The 22561-nt window shown below is 40.8% G+C and overlaps 2 protein-coding genes across 2 annotated transcripts in view; one reads left to right on the plus strand and one right to left on the minus strand.

Annotated features, from left to right (window-relative positions):
- The window catches only part of avl9 (AVL9 homolog (S. cerevisiase)), a 29638-nt gene extending 22989 nt beyond the window's left edge, over window positions 1-6649 (plus strand). Inside the window, exons 15-16 of the mRNA XM_063484087.1 lie at window positions 2710-2798; window positions 3882-6649. Coding sequence (XP_063340157.1) covers window positions 2710-2798; window positions 3882-4009 — 217 coding nt within the window. The 3' untranslated portion in view covers window positions 4010-6649. The remainder of the gene's footprint in view (window positions 1-2709; window positions 2799-3881) is intronic.
- A 2270-nt stretch (window positions 6650-8919) lies between these two features.
- Window positions 8920-22197, minus strand: kbtbd2 (kelch repeat and BTB (POZ) domain containing 2). Its single transcript, XM_063484326.1, has 4 exons — window positions 22091-22197; window positions 18910-19467; window positions 13812-13977; window positions 8920-13600 (listed from the first exon to the last, which is right to left on the minus strand). Exons 2-4 carry the CDS (start codon window positions 19080-19082, stop codon window positions 12041-12043), a joined length of 1899 nt encoding a protein of 632 aa, XP_063340396.1. The 5' UTR covers window positions 19083-19467; window positions 22091-22197; the 3' UTR covers window positions 8920-12040.
- Between the last annotated feature and the right edge of the window lie 364 nt (window positions 22198-22561).

The following is a 22561-nucleotide window of genomic DNA, read 5'->3' on the forward strand; positions in this document are numbered from 1 at the left end:
AAAAGTTGTGAAATTATTGTTCGGACACATTTTTACCATAAGAAATTGTCATAACAGCACATGTCAACAGACGACTGTGATGGTAAATTAACCCACATTAACCTCCTAAGACCCGAACTCTTCCACGACATGCATTTTTAATTTCTCTTTGATATTTGGACATACTGGGGCCCGATGAATGTAAAAACAAAGAATTTCCAGATTTTTTTACCTTATTTTTGTTTTTAAGAAAAATGAGAGCCACATATGAGGATATTCATTTAAAATTTTGATAGAACAGTAGCAGTATAATGTCCTCATAAGTGGATATCAGGCCCATGTTGAGCAAAATTTAGTATTTTGGTCAAAATAACCAAAAATGTGATGTCCACATATGTGGACGGCAGGTCCTAGGAGGTTAATATAAAGGAGATTATATGGATTAAGTTTAAAAAAAGCTTTTTTTAGTGTCAGAATGTTTAAAATAGTCTCAAATCCAACATGACAGGAATTGTTAGCAGTGCTAATGGACTGGATTTTACCCAGACGTTAGACACTTACATCAGGATAAGCCTTTGTTAACAGGGACATGTTTGCAAGACCAAAATAAATAAATAAATAAATGGTGCTTTTGTCCCTTACTCATATATTTTACCCTTAGTGATATATTTTATTTTTCTAGATTTATACTAAATATGGTCTCCAAGAAACCCTGGGAACAATGTGCTGCAATACAGTCATATACAAAAGATGATTAAACAACAACAACCATCCAAACATTAATGACAGCTGCTAATTTTGCAAGCTTTGCAGATTTCTTTTCTTTTTTTTTTTTTTTATTTGACTACTTGTGGCACTGTTGAGTCGGTGATGGTAACAAATGGGATGCTGTGTGAAAATATAAAACGAACAGATTTTATTTTTTTTTATTCGTTTAGGAAACTTCTACACTCACTTCTATTCGGTTGCTTTAACTTGCGTGACCCAACTGCCCTGCTGGGATTGTCCGTCAGCAGGTCCTCTACTTTAGCCAAAAAGAAGCACAGCGAGGAGAGGTTCCTGCCGAGGAAATGAGCAGCCACAAAGCTGGATTATTGATCCTAGCAACATGGGCTTAGCAACCGCAGCTTGTTTGGCAGATCCACTTGCAGGCGACGGCGCTGCAGGACAGCCGTCTGACTCCAAGATGCCTCAAAGTTGACGCTCTGCTCTGCTTCTGCGGAGAGCGGTGTCACGTTGATGCTACTCTGGCTCTGTGTGGTTTGAAGGAATGATGGCGCTACGCACGCGTCTCATTTTCTGTTTGGTTTTAGGTTTCATATGTAGACTTTACATCCTGCAGGCCTCTCAGAGCCACTCTGAATCTTGGCAGCAGTTTTTCTTAGTGGAAATCTTGAATGTTTGCTTTAAAATTCACAGTTATTGCATTGATTTAATTTATTTTCTCTGCCTTTTGATGTGTATTACCAATGGCATAATAGGGCCAAAAAAAGGGAGGAAGCTCCCGGGAGAGGATGGGTTATATTACAGAAATGTCACAAACTTATGAGGAAACGAAACTCACATATTTGAACTTTTAAAAATGAGTTAATAAATAAACCAAAGATGGACAAGAAAAATTCCCAGACGTTGTACATTTATGCTGGAAAAAAATACAAATATATTAAAAAAGACCTGCAAATTTATCATTATTAAGACATAACCTGACAATTTGAAAAAACTGAAAAACCCTCAAACTTTAGAAGAGAAAGAAGTCAAGTGAAGCATAAAAAAGTAACAAGTTATTGAGGAAGAAAGTCACGATTTTGTGATGGGAAAGAAGTCACACATTTTGGGGGGAAAAAATCAGTTATATGAGGATGAAAAGTTTTATAAAAACCTTTTTTAATAAGTCCCTGCAGACTTGTAGTCTGAATCGCAGTCTTTTAGGTTAAATATGGCCATAAATATGGAGAATAAAAGCAAGAACCTGCCTTCATATTCATTAAATTCTCTGTCTTAAAGATTTTCTTGTTTTCCTCAAGCATTTTATTTAACATAACATAAACATAAATAAGACAAATTGAGACTTGTTGGCTCACAGAACATATGTGAGTGTGTTGAAATCCAGTGATGTAATCTTCATGTGTGGTAGCTTTGTTTCCCAACATCACTTGTAAGTGTGTCCCAAACCTCGGCGTTGCGGGCCTCAGGTTTGATTTACACGTGTAGTAAACTTGACAGTGAGTTTATGTTCAGATGAAATAACGGCTGATTAGAGGCTTGAGTGACAGACGTCTGCTCTCTGCAGCTGCTGACATATATCCCCATCGTCTTTTTTAACAACGCCGCTGTTTGCCCAGATGATGCAGGAGTGAGATTCCTGCTGAATGTCAGGTCAGCGGGGATCCGCGTGAAAGGTTGTGTGCTGGATTCACGCCAAGCTGCTGTTCAGATAAAGCTAGGCGCGGCCGTATTTAGCCCTACATTTGTTGTGAAACTTGGTCGTCTTGTTTCCGCTGTTGGGTCAGCTCCGATCATCACATTCACCACCTGTGACTGATGCTCAGTCTCTTTGCTGTTACATAATCTTCTTTAACAGGTTTGTGCAACATTTAGCAACAGCACATTTATGTGGTTTCTTTCCTGGAAAGGAGGAAGAATTCCTTTAGTGTCAGATTGTAGACAGGGAGATGAAAATAGAGAATGCTTGTTCTGGGCGTTTGTGAACCTTTTGTTTTCTCTTTGCAGCTCGGTGCAGAACAGCGAGCGAGGGAAGAAGATCGGAAACGCCATGATGACAACCAGTCGCAGTGTAGTCCAGACTGGGAAGGCAGTCGGTAAGGCAGCTGCTCAGTTAAACCCAGATCAGACTGTTACCAGTCAACATGTCATTAAAGTGCAAACTTTGAGCTTTAATTCAGCTTTCAGTATGAGCCCCAAAGAGATGACAGTACAAGTGAAGTAGCCCATCATTAGGCTGAAAAATAAATCTATTAGAGAGTTCCAACAATCTGGCACATTCCTAAAAAGCAGACGGGCTGGCTCAGCAACACCAAAAGGCCTGGAAAACCACTGAAGTGGATGATCACAGAATTCCATGGTTAAGAAAAACCTTTTACAGAATACAACCAAATGAAGCACTTTTGAGGAGGTATGCATATCATTGTCAAAGGCAAATATAAATACAGAAAGTTGACAACAAGGGGCAAAAACCACCAGTTACACTCAAAAACAGGAACGCCACATAAGACTTGAAAGACTTATGACTTATGGCACGAGTGGGGAGCTCCAGGCTTTCAAGGGCCAGTGTCCTTTAGATATCACCCTGGGTCAACACACCTGAATCAAATGATTAGTTCATCAACAGGCCTCTGGAGAGCTTCACGACATGTTAAGGAGGTAATTTAGCCATTTAAATCAGCTGTGTTGGATCAAACACACATCTAAAACCCTTGAGGCCTGGAGTTCCCCCACCCCTGACTTATGGCATGGGCATGGAACCAGGAAATGGAACCTTCACTTCAATTTCAGCTTGCTTTTATTTATGTATTGCCAAATTACCACAAGAGTAGCTCTCAAGGGAATTTATATTGTAAGGTAAACACCAAGCAGTAAAGTACAAAGTGATAATGAACCAAAGCAAACTGCAAAAGCAACCCAAGAGTTTCTAAAGGGTAAAGAAATTGAGTATTCTTCAGAGACTTAGTTACCTGATCTCTGTCAAACACAGCATGCTTTTAAGTGTTTAAATACAAAACTGAATGAAGTTTTATAAAAAACTGTAGAAACACTTACAGACCTAACTGTAACCATGACTTTGCCCTTATTAAGCAATCAAATGTCTACTGTAAGAATTCGTTCTGGTGTCACTGTAGGAAAAACAAAAAAGTAAAGTGAAATTCTCTATTTTCCACTCTCAGGTCAGTCAGTGGGAGGAGCATTGACCAGCGCCAAGACGGCCATGTCCACCTGGTTCTCCACATTGGCTCAGCCGGCACCAGCATCCACCCCAGCCTGTCCTGAACCTGCCACTGCAGTCAAACCGTGACAACTGACACCCCCGAAAATCCTCATTGACTCTGTTTCTGTGTCATCCTCTGATTGTGAAGCTTGGGGGCCGACAGAGTGAGCGCTAGTTTCATGAAGGATAGTAGATCTCTATTCAAAATCAAATGAGAGCCATCTGAAATATACAGCCATAAGTTGGTGTTTCTGGCACTTTTTTCCAGCATCATATTTGTGGGGCACATCCCAGACAAGGAGGCAGACACTGCCTTTGTGTTACCTGTACAGTCCATAACCACTGTGAGGCAGAGGCTGCCACTGCTTTTGATCAAAGCCAGAAAATTCAGCAGGTTGCATTATTATGTCTGACCGCCTCTTTCTCACTGCTGCCGTCTGTATTGCTGGATGCTTTCCTGTGAGACACTAGAGATGCTGTTTTGGGGTTTGCGGTGTTCACTCTGTGCTGCATATTTATACAGTTTGTCTAAAAAGGTGACTATTTTGCTGAGAAATTACATTAAGTAAAATATATATAGAAAACATAAGTCACAGGATTGAATGGAAAAGCATGATCTGTGGTCCCTTGAAAGTTTTAATGGTACACATTTTAAATGCAGTCTGGATCCCGTTTACCAGTCCCCTGTGGTAACATTGTGGTTAATGCGGTAACAGCGTGAAATATAATATATCACTTACAAGAGCAAATCAAGTGGTAATGAATCAGAATTATTGTTTTTAATTTAACAGGACTGATTTTAAATGAAAAAATCAAAACAAAAACTTCTTTATAATAGTTAACATCGTCAAATTTAGCAAGCTAATGCTACTTTTTAGCTAGCTTGAGAAAAAGAATATTATAAGGAACATTTTTGATTGCTTGATTTTTTTTTTTTAAACAAATAACAAACAAAAAAACAAACACCAAACAAACATAGCCAGGGAAAAGTAAGTTAAAATTTCTGTATTATTTAAAAATTTTGATTTACTTTTAAGTTGAAATTACAAGATACCTAACTTAAAATGTCGACTCCTCCCTAGAAGCTAACCTGAAATTTTAATTTATGGATAGTAAAAAAGTCAGAAACAAGCTTTCCTAGAAAACATGCAGTTATAATGATTGACATTTTTTTGAATATTGTTTTTAAAAAGAGAAGAATTTAATAAGATGAGTCTAACATTTTTTTTAAGCAAAAGTCCCCCCCCTAAACTAAAACACACAACAAAATTGGCTAATGTTACTTTACTTTTCAACTAGCTTACAAGTTAAAAATGTAATTGTAAAGGTAAAATTAAATTTCAGATTTCTTTCCTTTCAGATGGAACTTCAGACTTCCAAGTCGTTGTGATAACAACATTGTGTTTATGACTTGAAAGGTTATTGACCTTTAAATCTTTAAAATCTTTGCAAATGCAGGAACTAATATGTGAACACTATTAACATGACCATAAGACACTAATAATGTTACAAAGAGAAATGTTGGTTTGATGTGACCATTTAAATGAAGTTAACCAGTTAACTTTGTTTGAATTTTTTTTGCTGCTGTTACCAGAAAAACAGAACTTTTTTTTTTTTTTTTTTTAATGTTAAATGTTAGCTTTAGCGAGATAACAGCTAAAGGAAAAGCTGGTGTAAAAAAACCACCAATGTTACTTAAACTGGCTTAACTTGGCTATTCCAGGATATTTTGGTGAGGAGAAATAAAATAATTAGTTATTTTATTTTAGACAATAACGGGAAGGAGTTAAAAAGGAGAAAATGGGAAGCATTTTTTTTAAACTAACTTGTAGCTTAAGTTACTGAGTCCACTGTACTGTTTAGTATCAATTATTTTTACATGTAAATGTTTTTATTTGATTTACATTTTGTCTGTTTTGTGGAAATATGTAATTTAAAAACGGTATCAAATTGAATAATTCTTTTCAGTTGACATTACTTGATTAGTCATAGCTCTAGATTTGATTCACTCCTACATAAACATTACAATTCCAAATTTCAAAACCCGAACACGCTGTTATGAGAACACCACAATGTTATTACAGAAATCCTTGTGAACCTAATGTCTGATTGTGATGAAACCCAGCTGTGTTTGACAGGGTATTGTAATCCCTTACCTAAGCCTTTTTGTACTTTACTGTCAGTATACATGCATAAATATATTTTAAAAAGTATATTTGAAGATGGTAAAGCAGACAACTTATTTATTTCTTGTGTAACTTGTTGTCCCATGACTATCCATGTTTTGTTGTAACAACACTGGAAAAAGTCCCAGTCTCTGGACCACTGTGTATTTGCACAAAGCAGCTGTTATATCTTCTTTTTATGGATCTTTACCTTGTATAACTGTAATTTTGAGGTGCTTGAAGGATCTTTTCCCTCCATGCTACAAATACTCAACAACTGTTGGATTAAAAGTGGTCCAGTGAGCATGCTCTGTCCAGTCCAGTTTTACAGTTTTTGTTTTCTTCTTCACACTTCTTTGGACATTGACTCATTTTCTGGTGTTTTGATTTAGAATTAAGTATGTTAAATTGCTAACTGTAAAGAAAAGCTGCTTTTTTTTTAATCCTCTAATGATATATTTTCATTTTGTATTTAAGTACATATATATATATGAATGTATTATGAATTCAGATTCAGATTATTTTCTTGACAGATGCTTTTAATGTATTGGAGAAGGAAGTCAGGTTAACTATATTGCTGTATTAAACAATCAAAACAAAAACCCACCATACTTTTATTTTTAGCATACACGGGAGCATTTATTTTCCTTTATCCCTCTGGGTTTTTGTCTGGGAACAAATGTAGGTTAGTCCCCCCCCCCTACAAAAAAAAAAGCGCTGGTGTGTGTGTGTGTGTGAGAGAGAGAGGGGGGGCTGTTGTTGTGGTGGCAGCAGCACATGGCTCGACAAAAACACAGCACAGTGTTGTCCGACAACTGCACGATGGCATAATGGGAACTCATGAACCCGACGACCTCACAGGTGGCTTTACCCAGAGACAATCAGAAATTCACACCCACCGAATCCCTCCTTCAGGGGAACTGATTTGTTTTTAAATGATGCCTAATGATTAGCAGAAATCTAAAGAGAAAACCCTTAGTTCTGTTTCTGGTACATAAACATCGATGTTTGTGTTTTCAGTTCAGTTATTACCCAACTATTTCACAAATGACAGCATGTTTCCACTTTCAAAACCTTTCTCCAGACTCATTTCTCACCATCCTCAGTGGTGGTTGTGTATTAGAATCTTTCTAATGTGACATATTGGGTTCAGATAATTTCAAAAAGTAAACTAAATGACAAATTTGTCCAAATTTAGTGCTGTTGGGTAAGTCCTAAACTCCTGAATGTAAGCCTCAACATTACTGTTTTGACCATTTTTGGAGCGTTAGGGCATCAAAAGGACAAACGAGGAGAATTCCAGCTTATTCACTCAAGTTCGCTGAGGTGAAGCCTAGCAGACATCACTTGACCAGCTTCACTTTTCAAATTGGCCGCACCCGACCCCAGCATCCACATGGATTAGATTTACAGTTGTAATGAAGCTGAAAAAGTTTCCTATATCCTGTATCTATAATCATGTTTATTCTGCTGCAAAGTTGGGCACTTTAACATGGGACAGATGTGTTGCAGACTCTAATTACTGTCTGCAACACATCTCTGTGGAATGGGGGACTTGACTCAGCTAGTTGTACTCCTATATAAAAGCAAAGTTGCTGATGAGCTGTGTGATTTTGCAGGTAAATCGCTGTTCTGCAGCAACTGTGTCACTATTTGTGGAAGAACTTCTTTCAGATCTCTAAGGTTTTGGCTTTACTCTATGTAAGTTGTTAATGTGAAATAGATGGCAAGAGATTTGCAATTAATTTATCACAACCACTGTATAATCTCAAAGAGACTGCATTCAGTCGCAGACTGACTCAGTCTCGTTGCTGTTTTATCACCACTTCAAAGCACCAAAACTGCTTCGGAGGCAGCAACTGACTGACTAGTTGCAGATCTGGTCCCAGTCTTTGAAGCAACAACTGAAGTTGCAACATTTTGCTTTTGGTCTCCATCCCATTTTTCTACTGTGACTAACATTAACGGAAAAGTAAATCTAAGGAACAATTTGACAGAAACTATTTTGTTTCTCGATTTCGTGTCTGCAGCCTGGTGTTGTTTCCATTTAATGGTATTGATGGCTTCACCAATATAATATACAAACATATGTTGCATGCACATTTATGCCAGCCTTCACACCTATACAGGATAAAAGAATTTGATAAATTCTACCTTTTGGAGCTGTACGTGTGGAACATCCTTCAAAACAAATGCTACACAGCTGAGTGGAGAATTTGATTACATCCATCAAACCACCATCCATTACTGTAAAGTTTACACAGTTTGACCTCCACTCAACTGTTTAGCATTTGTTTTAAAGGAAGTTCCACATGCACAGTTCCAAACAGCACTCGCTTGTTTTTCTCCTGTCCACCTCTACACGTCTTTTTCCATCGCTAAGAAAAAAAAATAAATACATTTAAAAAAATCAATTTTTTTTTATTCTCCACATAGAGCTGTACCTTTGCATGTAAAATGCCCTGCTATTTCCTAGGCAGCAACTGTGTATTTGCTCGCTCATTTTCTGTATGTAGCAGCAACTGCAACTTTACTAATGTCTGTCACATGAACCAGAATAAACAGTATGTAGGGGTGTAAGCAAGACACTTTGACTTCTTGAGCAAGTATTTCAGCAATTCCAGGCATGAAAGAAACTTGCTTGACAGCATTTTGCATTATTTTACATTAAATGCCTCATTGTTTGAAGGTGCCGAAACCCCACAGAAAAGAATTTCAAAAACGTGCATTATTTTTGCATTTCTTCATCTAGCACCTATTTTTCAAAAATTGTATAACAAATAAATAAACAAACAGGGAGTCTACTTTCAGGAACGTTTTTGGTATGTTTTTTAATAAATTAACGTTCATTCAAAATACAGTGCCAAAGGAATATGATGCAGCCAAACATGCTAGTAAGGTTCGTCATGAAGCACCTGTGCTCATGTTTAAAAAAAAGAAAAAAAGAAAATTAAAAAAGAAAAAAGAAAAAAAAAAAAAAATAAGGAGGAAGACCCCTTCCCTCTTCTAACCCCGCCCCTCTCCACTTCTGCTAGTGGTTGGCGGGACCGTTTCCTTAGCAAAAGCCCCAAGGCCAGCCCGCTCCTCTCACAACCAATCAGCAGCAAGATTCCTCGATATTCACTTCGGAAAATGTAATTCAATAGGGGAAAAAAAAAAAAAAAAAAATACCCACAATCACACTACAGTAATGTCTGATATTAATTTAAAAGAAAAAAAAAAAAAAAAAAAAACCTAATACAAAATAGACCTGGTTATTTCCCCACACTAGAACAGTTTTCTTTTAAACATATGAAAAATAGATATTCTATTATACATTTTATATATTTCAGCAGCTTGGAAATAAGAAACAAAAACTTAAAAAGATCATGAGCCAGAAACCAGTTTGTACTGTGAATGGAGCTGTGTGTTGGAGAAAAAAAGTGTCACGATCATGTCACGGCAGATCGAGTGAGGCGTTGACTGCTGGCTGTGTGGAAGACCGGTGCGCAAACCAACTCGAGGAACAGGCAGCGGCGGCGTGAGGGCGGAGGACAGAGAGGTGATGGAGGAGAGGAGAGGCGACGGGTGGCTGAACCTGCAGTCACCCTCTCTCTCTCGCTTTTAAAAACAGCCTCTCTGGCCTTTCCCAAAAACCGCAGCCTCTGTTTCCCTCGTCTGCAGGCCTTTTGAGGAAATAAGTGATCCTGTTTTTTGAAAAAGGAAAACTCTGCTGGAAATTAAACTTCACCTGCTTTGTGACTGCAAGAGAGAAAAAAAGTAAACCAGTGTTACTGAAATTTGAAGATGTAAGCTTAAACTCTTAGATTACGAACTATTTCATTACCTCCGCAAAAAAAGTTAGAAAAGAAAAGCAGCAAATCTTATCAGAAAAGCTGAAAGCAGAGAATGACGCAGTTAAAATCTAATACAACTCTTTTTTAAAATTAAGAGTCAAACATTTTCTGTTTTAAGAATCAAATGGGGAGAACTGCTGCTTTTCTACACTTTTGCACTCTACACTCACTTTTGACTGACTTTAACTATGTTAACATAACGTCTGAAACCAGCTTGTTTTGCACAGAGCAAAAGAAAAATGTTAAAGAGGATCAAACTGAGGTTCTCATGCTGTAAAGCCAGATTTTCTGCAGAGTATTCCTTCATCAGTAATGAGAGAAGAGGGGGGGGGAAAGAAGAGGAGCGGAGAGGGGGGGAAGCAACAATCTAATAAGGGGCTTTGGAGGGTAATTTTGGTACAGTTGCCATTGACATTTATGAGTAGATTTACAAGTTAAGTGCATCATTATCCTCCTCATCATCATCTGCTGACGTTTAGATTATCATATTGTAGGAACTAGAGCCTGAATGACGCTGGATTTTTTGGTGCGGATGCTCTTTGTTTTTTTGTTTTTTTAAATTAAAAATTCAGTATATTGGTGTATATAGACACACACTAATCAGCCACAATATTAGAACCACCTGCCTGAAGATCAAACAGCTTTGACACCACTGCATTGTACTGCAAAGAGAACTATGATCATGATTTTAGGATAAGTTATAACACCAAAGCTAAAGTGACGTGATGTGTGTCTGCTACCAGTGAGTGGCAGTAATGGACCTAGAGGCTGCTGCACACAACGAAGCACGAAAAGCCAGTGGTGACTTAACGGCTGTCAACGCAAACGAAAATGAGGTTTGACACAAACTCCGCCAGGTGAAACTAACAAACTGTGCCACAACTGTTGAGTAATTCCCAGTGAATATAAGAGTGCATCGTGCCTTGAAACGACCAGAAACCTCCAAAGAGTAAACGAAAATGAGGCGCAGAGCAAACGCCGTCAAGTGAAACTGAAACAAAACGAACTGTGTTACAACTGTTGTGAACAGTGATATAATACTGAATAGTTCCCAGTGAATGTCAGTGTGTACAGTGGCTTGAAATAACCATCCTTGGAACGAAAAATAAATAAAAGATCAGCTTTAACGTTGTGGCTGATCGGTGTAAATACAAACCTAGAGCATTTCAGATTGTTCTCATTATTTATCATGGTTAAAATTACTTTTGGAGGCAGATCGCCGATTGCCTGACAATGTTTCAAAGCTGTGATTCCTACTCTGCTACATGTGCTGCTGACAGTGCTGAGTGTAATGTAAACCATGAGTCCAGTGTTTCTCACGCAGACATGGGCAAAATAACTTCCACAAATTTAAATGCTCTTGTTTTCATAGCCCACTTCCTTCCCACCTCATGTTTCCCTACTGGCTGGCTCACTGTTGTGGTGGTCCTTGCCTCTCCAGCCTTTTCCCCTGTGGTAGATTTGGACACCAGCTGACCAGTGCCAGCAGGTGTCCAAACCGAGGGATGAGAGACTCACCGGAGAGGCAGCTGAATATATTGCACTGTTATTTATTACAGAGACCACAGCAATTGAAGATTGCAGAGGAGCACCTTATAAAACAGTAATATTTATTTTAATCATTTCAGAACGTGACCACCACAAACAGAAACGAAATCTGCAAGAAACACTGGAGTCTGAATTGCTTGGACGCCTGAATGACCTCAAACTTTGTTTTTTGTGTTTCGTTCATAGAAAAATATCGGACAAGACACATGCCAATCGGGCACCAGCTGATATCGGTCGGGCTCTAGTTGAAACAGTATGACAAATGTAGGAAAATCTAAACATTTCACTGGCAAAAAAAAGAAAAATAAGAAACCAATGAACGCGGGGAAAACATTTTTTTTTTAAAAGATTACTAGTAATTTTGAGGGGACGTCTTTTTGCTCCAAACTTGTTTTGGGCTGGGCTGCTCATCAGCAACAGCCTCTGAAGTCCAGAGCTCCCTCTACAATACAGAAAGTGAAACCCTTTTGTTTTCTAGAGTTCCAATGAGCCCCCTCCCCTTATTGTTTACTCCTTGGTAATATAGTCTCCTGGTTTAGACGGAGAGATAGGGGAGGGGTGCTTATGAGCTATACGTTAGGGAGGGCCACCAGCTCACCGTCCACCTCGAACTCCTCTGCGCCATCGGGGGAGAAGAGGTATGTTGGGGGTTTCCAGGGGGATTCCTCCAAACAGGAGGGATACAGCTTCCCCACCGCACAGCGGAAGTCCTTGCCTAGATCCCAGAGCACACGTTCCGACACGGGCTGCCGCAGGAACCAACGGTCGAGCTCCACGTCATACTGATAGATGGCATACTTGGCACGCTCGTTCATGTGGGTTTCACGCATGAAAATGCAGAGCGAGTTGAGCAGCACCACGGCCCGCACGCACGGGTCTGAGTAGCGCTTGGCAGGGATATTCGCCGCCAGACGCCACTCATTCTTCTTGACATCATAAATCTCCACAGTAACTGAGGAGCCGTCAATGGTGCTCGTCGGCAGACGGATGCCGGAGTTGCTGACAACGTGGAGCCCGCCGATGTAGAAAATGAGGTCGCCGAAGGCGGCTGCAGATGCAAAACAGCGGCTCGTCTTGCGCATGGCCATCTCCATCCAGGTGTCGGCTCGTGGCAGGTAGCAGTACATCAAATCATGGGTCATGACGTATATGCAGTTATGCGCCACCACCGAGGTGCTCCAGTTCCAGGCGAAGGGTAGGGGGCTCATCATGGTCCACTCGTCTTTCTCGCAGTCGTAGCGCTCCACTGTGCGTTTATTCAGCTCTCCTCCGACATTATCCCCTCCGATTGCATAGATGAAGCCGTCGCAGTAGACCAGCGTGGGTTTGATTCGAGCACACAGCATGGGGGTTTTGGGCACCCAGGAGTTTTGCTGGGCATCAAACCAGAAGAAACTATCGACTGAGCGGAACACCGCCTGTAACTTGCCACTCTTGCCATGGTTGGAGATTGAGTTTTTGAGAGGGATCTGCCCACCAGCGATGAACACGTCATTATCAGGAGTCACAAGTGTGCCCACCTTCTGCAGGTCTCCCGGGGGATTGCACAGCTTATACACTTTCTCCGCCTGTGGGCTGTAACACACTACTGTAGTAGGCACGTTCGAGGAAAATACATAACCGTCACTGTGGGTTTCTGACATGGCCTCCATGAAGATCAGCATCTCCTCCTTAGTCATGCCTAACCGTGGCTTGAAGAACTTGGGCATGGATTTGTAGAGGCCCTGAACCACCACAGACTTGTCGTTAGGTGGCAGACCCTGGAACCAGGCGCGCTGGGTCACCTCAGACAGTGCATCTATGCGAATCTGACTCAGAACCGAGGACAGGTGCTGTGACCGTGCCTCCATATTATACTCCAACCACAGCATAGCAGCCTCGCGCACAGTCTCCTCTTTTTCAACGTTGAGGTTGTCACTGCTCAGGATGTCTATGAGCAGCTCGTGGGACAGCTGAAGGAAGGTCTCCTGTCGGTACACTTTGGGGAACTTGTGCTCCACCATGCGCTTGGCGCTCTGCTTCAGCTCACTACAGCTGTAGAGGTCACCGATGCTCAGCATGCGGACGCAATTCTCAGCGTTGATCTTCTTCACCAGGTAGTCTCTGCACTGCAGCAAGACATCCTCAACCTAAATAGGAGAATAAAGGATGTGTCTTTAGTTTTAGTCTTCTTCATATTCTTATCTTTAAAGATACAAAATAAGGATATAATTTATCAAGGCCACTACCAGAGCACTACTTTCAGTGGCGGATTGATACAAATTTAGATCAACAACAGAGCTCTTTGGCACAGAGAAATAGCACAGGTTGTTCCTTTTCTTTGTCCTTCACTGCACTGACCTGCAGAAAGCAGGCGGTCTCGTAGAGTGGCTCTACTGTGCTGTCGCTGATGGCCAGGTTGCCCGTATAGGCGTACGTGATGATGATCTGCAGGGTGGCCGCGTCCACGTTCCTCAAGTGGACGTGGGTTTGCGTGCTCTCACTGAGGCCGCTCATGAACATTGCCCTGCGAGTGAAAGACCGGAACAACAGTGAGACGACAGTCAACGCAGCAGCTGATGTAAGAGGAAGTGAAACAGCGAGATCTCATGTCAACTGAGATTCACTGGTGTTCATGAAGATATGAAATTTTAATCATATGCATCACCCAATTAAAAAAAAAAAAAAAAAAAAAAAAAGGGAACAGAAAACACATTTTCCACACCATCTTCTTAATCATAACTCAGAGCAAGATAACAGATACAATGAGCTCTGATGGAGAGGAGCCTGCTTTATCCAGTTTGTACTTTCCTCTCTTTCTACAGGTAACTCTGGCATTATAGCTGCCAGTTATCCATATCCATCTAACATACTAATATGACACCAGTTTATTAATACTTCTTAATATCTGTATAAAATGTCAGAACTAAATTCAGCATTTCCCACACAAAGGCTTCATTTTAAAGTAAGTTTGTCACCTCATTTTAACATTTCTGTTCAAATTATGTCTGACTGAAACACAGGATTGATAATTCTTTATCCATCTGTCAGGTTCTAATCATGAGTCATTAATATGAAAACAATTATTAATCCAAAACTGATCCTGTTTAATGGGGCAAACATCCTGAGACACAAAAATCAGTGAAGCAAGCCATTTCTTACACCAGTAACGGCACATGCATGCTGGGTAACACTAACTAACAACTGGTTGTGTTATGTCATGCATCTTTATATTATAAAATTATATGAAGACTAACTTATCCAAAAGTCACATTAAAGATACCGTGACCTACAAGAGCATCAATGATAGAATTTCAGGTCAGCTGATTTTCTCCAACTTCATCACCTTGGGCTGCCTCTGCTCTGGAACATCACTCCAACCTACTTCATGTATTTTTACATGAAGTCACCAAGGCTGAAGAGCAGACCAGCTTAAGTTATTTTCACCAAGTACCTTTGACAAAACAGCTCCAACTCTTTGTATTGGAGTTCATAATCTGTGGTAAACACTGCAGCATCACTAGTTTACCTGGAACAGATGTTACTGCCGTCTTGTTGAACACTAATAAGCTTGTTTCAATAATACCGGATGACAAACGGCGACAAGCAACACCCAGCACCTGGCTGGTAGTCTCCAACCCCCACATCGCATCAGCAGCCTCGGTGGGATGCCCACGCTGCCATGTTGTCATTCATCAGCAGCTGGTGTGAATCAGAGCCTCTTTAGCCTCCTTTACTGCATCAGTTCATTCAGATTTACAAATCTGAGGAAGTTAGTGGCTTGAGATGGTAATTTACATTTATTTGGATTCTGTGCTGGATACAGAGTGTTCAGAGGCACTGTGTATTACTGCACAACTACTATTTTTGGGGGGCCGAAAGCAACAACACTTAATTTCCTTACCGATTTTTAGTTAGAAAACCAATCACAAAAACCAAGACAAAACATGGACCCTTTCGTAATCTGCTATGCCCACTTAAGATCTGGAGAATCCCCTGCTCTAAAAAACATCCAGAAGACAATTTGCAGTCACTGGTTGGAGGATTTGAAGCCCTTTGTCCTTGAATATATCAGCTTTTTGACATTCTGGTGAGCACTGTTGAATGCTTTTTGACATGTTCAAGGGTGATAAGGTCTGATAAACAGCTGACTACAACATGCTGCTCTAATTTTTATTTTTCAAAGCAATCACTGTATGAAAAAGAAAGAACAGCTCTGCCCACCTGAAAACTGGTTTTTGGGGGCTGTGTGTCTGTGTGCTGATCACAACAGCGACCAAACCTGCCAGCCTGTATTACGCAATCCTGCAGGCATACCCCTGCACACCCCCACCTCCCTTGTTTCCCCACTTTTTGCTCTCCATCTTTCACCAGGACCTACGTGACCAGACTTTCCTCCTATAAACACAAGCGCTCTGCACAGCCGCCCTCCATTCCTTGAAGAGAGGCATGCGTGGAGAGAAAGAGGAGGAATAGGCTCCACTTTAAAGAGAAAGTGCTGCGACACCGCTACACCCCGAAGGGGAAACATTTCCCATGTTCACACCAGATAACGACTGCATGGGAAACGGTTGTGAGAGGTCTGAATTGATGGGAGGTTTTTCTTGGAGTGCATGCAATGAGACAGGAAGGAGGTAGATGGTGTGTTCAAATGCTGCAGGAGCTCCCATCATGCACAGAATCTTATTCACTACACTGCACACCCTTTATCATGCAATGTGGTGTGTACAAATGAGGCCTCGGGGGGCTTTGATTGATATGTTTGCTTCATTTTTTTCCCCCCCATGCATAAATATTTCAGTGCCCGTACTACAATGCAGGTTCAAAACCAGCATCTACCTACCTTATCACTGAACTTAGCTTAACATCAACAATCAGGAAAAAGCTCAGTTTCTATTTCTGCACCAAATCCATGTAGCGTTATTGATGCAACTTCTGTAAATGGCCAACACTGCTCTAAAAATTCAGCACTCAAACCCTGGTTCACAGTGGAGTTTCTCTTTAAATTCATTCTCTTCCAGTTGATTTGAAAAATGACAAGAGAAGAAAAAGCAGGAAATGATTTATCAAATTAAACAATTTTGGTCACTACAGGCACTACGTGTGATAACAGCCATCTATGTGCCAGTAATAATTCTCAGTTACTGCGATTCCTAGTAGCAATAGGAAATCTGGACAACGTGATAAACATGCACATAACACTGCCACTGCAGGTTAAACACATAATGAGGGGGTATCCAACACCACCTAGGAAGTTTTGTTTGTCCATCATCCAAGTAGAATCCATGGCTAAAGACATCCACATACTTGCAGGTAGTGCTGGGCGATATGGAAAAAATATTTATCACGATATGAATTATTTTATATCACGATAACGATATATATCACGATATACCACCTGACCTGTGGTCATCTGGAAAGTATGCAGTCTTTAAACAGCGAGTGGAGAGGGTGCAGTCTTTGTTTTGAGTTACTGTAAAGCATGTCGCAAATCCGGGTGCACGTAAAGCAGCACCATGTTGCAAAACCACAAGACAGAGTTTCTTTGCGAAAAATATCATTTTTTAATACTTTATTTTCTCTTGTTAAGAGTATGTATAGTGAGAAGACAACACTAATATATTTGCACAGGCTATTTAACCCTTTAAGACCTACCATAGAACCAAGTCCGCCAGAGCTTATCTTTACATTTATTTATTTTGAGTGTCTTCTTAGTTTTATTTTTGAGACACACAATTTTTTATATACTACAGGAAAAATAAAAATAAATAAATGCAAATTTGCAAAAACACAGCATGTGCATCAAAATAAACTATTTACAACAGTGTAATTTGACTTCTAAGCATCCCAGAAACGATACAGAAGAACATAAAGTCAAACATGACTTTTAAAAACACCAACATAGGCTTTGAAGCTTAAAAAACTACATTTTCCGCGAAAATGACGTCACTTCCGGTTTTGGGCAGGTAATGGCGGACATGCGAGAGTTCGCGCTGACTTATATACAAACTAGGAAGTGTTATGAACAGCTGATTGGATCGGCAAAGCCTGTTTCTGGAATATTATGTTTTTGTTGCTGGAAGTGCTTTTTATGCAATTTTTGCAAAGCTATATGTGGAAGAAAACCGTGACCTAGGGCAAGCTAATGGAATAAGATGTAAGTACAACTCTTACGGTTTCATATGCAAAAAAACCCATTATTGCGCTACCTTACGTGGTTACAGTTCTACAGGGATTTAAAAATAGTTAGGCAAAACGGAGTGTGCCTGCTCCGACCGGTTGTAAAGGGTTAATGATATATTTTATGTAATAATTTGTAAAATTCGGGCTAGAAACGATAGAAACGATAGAAGACAAATGGCACGATAGACACTTTTCTATCGTCCACACGATATATATCGTCATATCGCCCAGCACTACTTGCAGGATACGCCTCGACAATCATCACTGCTTGCAGCTTTATTTTAACCTGTTCTTACTTCTGCAGGTTTGTCACCGTGTGAGAAATTGAAGACATGCATTCTCCTAATGTTTGAGTTAGCTGAGCAGGTGGTTTGATTTATGGGGTCTTGCGAACTTTTTAACCTTCAAATGTTTGACTTTAAATACAGTCATGAGCACTGCTACTGTCAACTCTAGAAATTGTCTAGATTGTCTCCATCTCTGCTGACAGCTAGATCATCTTTACTGCTTCATCAGCATCAACTCTCTGCCTCCATCTGTGTCTGTCCCGGGCTACATGTTGGCTCCTTCCCTTTTAGCTCGGCCATGGTACATAGTGCAGACCAGAACAGTGCAGTTCCTTAGTTTGGGGCTCAAGCACACCATCTTTTACACCTCTTTCTTCCTGGTGAAGGCTTTAATCAGAAATTGCTGCCAAATAAAACTTTTTGTTGATAAAACAGACTACTTCTGTCGAACAGGCGGACACTGAAATACATTTTACAGTCAATACTCACCTATTTTTAAAATGCATGCTGTCTAGTCCTGATGACAGCATGCATTTTAATAAGAAAGACGGAAAAAAACATGCCTTCTTTCATATTTTTAATACCACCAAGATGAGCCTCTTTATTTTAATTACCACACTTTTGTTAATCAGAATCATCTTTTTTTTTGGCCAAGTTCGTTCACACAAACAAGGAATTTGACTTCCTTTAGCTTGTGCTTGCTTGACAAACTTTTTTCCTGGTTATGTCAAACCCTCAACTGGTGTAGAGGACATTCCAGCACTCAAGGAAACACCATCCACTTGTTTTGTATAGAGCAGGTAACACTTGCTCTACTACAAGATGCATTATTCATTAAAACTGAGGGAGGTGAGCACCCACAGACCTCACCAGGCTACATAAAGACAGCATGCATACATCTCTTCGCATTTAGAGTCACAAGCAGCCCGAGGCTGTTAAAAGCAGAAGCGCACAATGCGAGTTATTCCATCCCCGTGAGGCGCACTCACCTGAAATAGGAGCTACACGTGGCCAGGACCATCTTGTGACACGGGAACTCTGTGTCCTCCACCAGCAGCACAACGTCAGTCAGTAACTTCTGTTCATAGAAGAACTTGAGCTGCTCCAGCAGGGAGACAGCGTAGTCCGTGTTGACCGGCCTGCGCTCACTGAGATCCGACATGGTCGCATCCCATGAATCCCGCCCCAGTTTTGAAAAGTAACGCAGCCGGCAGAACCGGACTCCAGCCAACCAGGAGAAAAAGTTACAATCTTAAAGATTCAAGGGGATAAATGGGGAAGGGGGAGCGGGCAGGGGCCAACTCTTTAATGACTCCCCAAGCCCAAGTGGAGGCGTACAACACCTATGTCGAAAAATATCTGTTGCTCCTTCTGCTAGAGATGTGCCAAAAGCTGAGCATCACCACGAGGCGTCCAGAGGAAGGGGGTCCGGGTTGAGGAAGGGGCTGTTTCCCCCTTGTGGGCTTCCTATTTGTTGTCTGAGGTCATGCAGTGAGGCACTGGGGAGCGGAGGTAGAGAGAGAGCGAGCTGCTACATCAGTGCTTGTCTGTAAAAAAAGAAAAAAGGAAGCGTGAGTCTCACATGCAGAGAAACAAATAGTAGAGGAAAAATAAGAAATCTACAAACTCTTTACATTCCTCTGATTTTCTTTAGGTTGTCTGAGCATTGAACACCCTAAAAAATTGCATTTCCTGTCAGAGTCTTAGCACTCACTTCACCCTCTCGTCCAGAAACTGCACTGGCAGCTGGTCAGCGAGTACAGCCGTGTTCCCACATGCACTGCAGCCTTGAATTCTGAGGAGCTCTTCAGTGAGAGCGCAAATAACTCTGACATGCGTTGGTCTTTAACCTGCGCAGTCTGTGTGATCTCACACTAAAGAGTATTATCAGTTGAAGCAGACCATTTCCTGCTGGGTGGGAAAGGTTAACAGTGGAAAATATCCCCACCCGAGAAACATATAGGTTTCAAAATCTGTAATGGTTTTTATTTTTTGTGCAAAGGCACTGTTTCCCAGACTAAATTCTGCTGTATGAAGTGATTTGGTGACATGATATGATGATGGTGAAGATGGTAAATAATTACACCCCAAAATTCACAAAAATATGCAATCACTGTTTAGTGACTTAGGCGATGAAACAACAAGAGATGCATGGATCTAATATTTGTATTGAATATTGGTCTGACTCAAAAGATTGGCCTGGATAGAAATGTTATATTACAAAACTAGAGAAAGTGCAACTGAACTGAGTCTGATATTAACTTACAAAAAGATTCCCAGTCACTCAATTTAATTTAACACTGGTATTGAATTGCTACTCAACATCGACAAATGCCCAAAGCCAAGCATCTGTATCGCGCTGTAACTGGAAAGAGTAGGACAAAGCCAGAAAACAGCCTGGCTTGAAACTACCTAAAACCCTTCTAAGAAACAAGACATCATCTGAATTACATGGATTCACAGGTTTTTCTTGTAAAATTGTTATTGAGAGGCTACAATGTGTCCATTTTTAATAGTCCCTTTGTAACTCCAGGTGTAGCAGTCACAAAAGACATGTTTTGTTGTTTGCTGGTGTACAGCATGGCTTCTCCATTGGCGCAAGGGGTTACCACAGGCTCCTAACGTTTATGTAGCAGAGTTTGTACACCAAACTCCCTTCCTAACACAATCCTAAAGTAAACCACCTTCACAGGAAACCCAGGTTTAACTCTGATGTTACCTGGATAAGATCAACTGTTTTACGGTACAGACCTCAGGGGTCACCGAATAGTTAGATGAGTGCGTTACAGTCTTCAACAGTCACCAGATCCTAACTCTACCTAATACCTTAAAGAGATTCTGGATTTTAAAGCACTCTCAATAATCACCAAACCAGGGAACATTTTGCCTGATCTGATCTCATTTCACCTTTGTTCACAGCTGTCAATTAAACAAAAAATGAGTGAAAATCCTCAGGAAATAACAGGTTTTTTAAAAATGTTCTATATGCAGTTACATCACCAATAGCAGTGCCAAGAAGCAAGGAAGATGGGTCACCACATTTTGCTAGAAATAAAAAAGCCTTACTAAGCCACACTGAAGCAGGGGTTTTCCAGCTCCAATTAGTCACCTGTCTTGAACCTCAACCTCACCCAGGTCTATGAAAATCTACCTTGGAGTATAAGCCGCAAAGGAGATGTTATTAAGATGCCTCCCCTGGGGAAAAGACAAAAAACAAAAACCCACTAATAATCTTTACCTAACATGTGTTACATCAGTCTGCAGGCTAACGGATTCGGGGTTATGCATCGGTGCAATTTACTAGCACGTTCCACACACCGCGGAAAATCACTCTGCTGATGCAGGATCTAAGATCATCTATCCATCTTTATTAACAGCTGTCAAGATTGATACAACTCCATCCACATTTATGCGTCTACAGAGTTTTTTTCCACCTAATGCGGGCCCGATCTGCACGCAACACCTTGGAAAACGTGCTTTTTACGCAGCCAGCCAGCCACCGAGGACGCAGTCAGCCTCACAGCCTGCTAACAGGTTATCCTGCAGATAAATGCTGAGATTTTTTTCAGTCCGGTCAAACATTTTTCGGACCAGACTGAAACTGGACTGCTAGCTTCGTTAGCACGTTCCACCACGTCCAAAACAAACCCCGGTGCTGTCTAAAACATGGAGCCGTTAGCCAGATGTTGAAGTTGGCAAACATCATCGCCTCTGGGGCTATGTTTCTTAAGTGTACGTCCACAGAGGTGGTCCCCCCTCTGTTGATTACGGCACCTAGACATCTAGCCTCTATGTAACGTTATATCACTGGCTCAAGTAGTCACCCGCGGCAGGTTAGCAACTATAGCTTCCCCATTAGCTTCGTAGTTCCGGTGTACCTTAGCTGTTAGCTAGCGAGAAGGATGAGCCGGCAGTTATAGTTAGAAAACCACGGATATAATACCATCAACTCAGCAAAGAAGCTGCTATGAAAAAAGGGCGTTATAGCAGTAGCTAACGAGAATGGTCATGTTGCTAACACGCACACAAACACAAACTGCTAGGCTAGCCGCTAAAAGAGCTAAATAAGCTGAGCCACTTCTCGCGCAGAACGCCTAAAAAACAACACAAATTTAGCTTACTGTAAACCTTAACAGGCTCCACACTCTAAACCGTCACGGGATCTCTTACCAGCAACAGAAAGCGTGCAGTGATCTCCCCGAGCCGAGCTGAGACGCTGAGTAGCTGTGTGGAAGGTCCGAGCAGCGGACAACCTTTTAACGCGTCATAAGCGCCTCCAAGACAAGAGGCCAACAGAGGATACTGCGCCTGCGCCTTAATCAAGCTAGCCGCGTCCTCTGGTGAAGAGACAAACAGCGACCCCTGCAGGACTGAGAGAGACACTGCACCTGAGAAAAACAATTACTGACATTTATTTTAGAACCACCGACAAGAGCGAAGTCCCCTGCATTCTTATTTATTAAAAAACATTTATTTATTAACACTTAACAATAAAACCCTAGTATTTTACTGATATTTACAATAATACATAATATAATTTTCATTAGTCTTACGGATCTAAATATATAGGCAAATAATTATGTGACATTAGAATTAAGCTTTTAATCAAACATTTGGCTCTACAAAGAAACAATCAAATAA

The sequence above is a fragment of the Pelmatolapia mariae genome, linkage group LG9, assembly GCF_036321145.2.
Source record: "Pelmatolapia mariae isolate MD_Pm_ZW linkage group LG9, Pm_UMD_F_2, whole genome shotgun sequence".
In the NCBI taxonomy this organism is placed as follows: Eukaryota; Metazoa; Chordata; class Actinopteri; order Cichliformes; family Cichlidae; genus Pelmatolapia; species Pelmatolapia mariae.

What these genes read in the sequence shown, in the direction of transcription:
- kbtbd2 (XM_063484326.1), bottom strand. Translation starts at nt 19,082, where the DNA reads ATGTCGGATCTCAGTGAGCGCAGGCCGGTCAACACGGACTACGCTGTC. An exon ending in ACGTGTAGCTCCTATTTCAG is followed by an intron (nt 13,978 to 18,909) that starts GTGAGTGCGCCT and finishes TTTCACTCGCAG; the next exon opens with GGCAATGTTCATGAGCGGCC. An exon ending in AGACCGCCTGCTTTCTGCAG is followed by an intron (nt 13,601 to 13,811) that starts GTCAGTGCAGTG and finishes TCTCCTATTTAG; the next exon opens with GTTGAGGATGTCTTGCTGCA.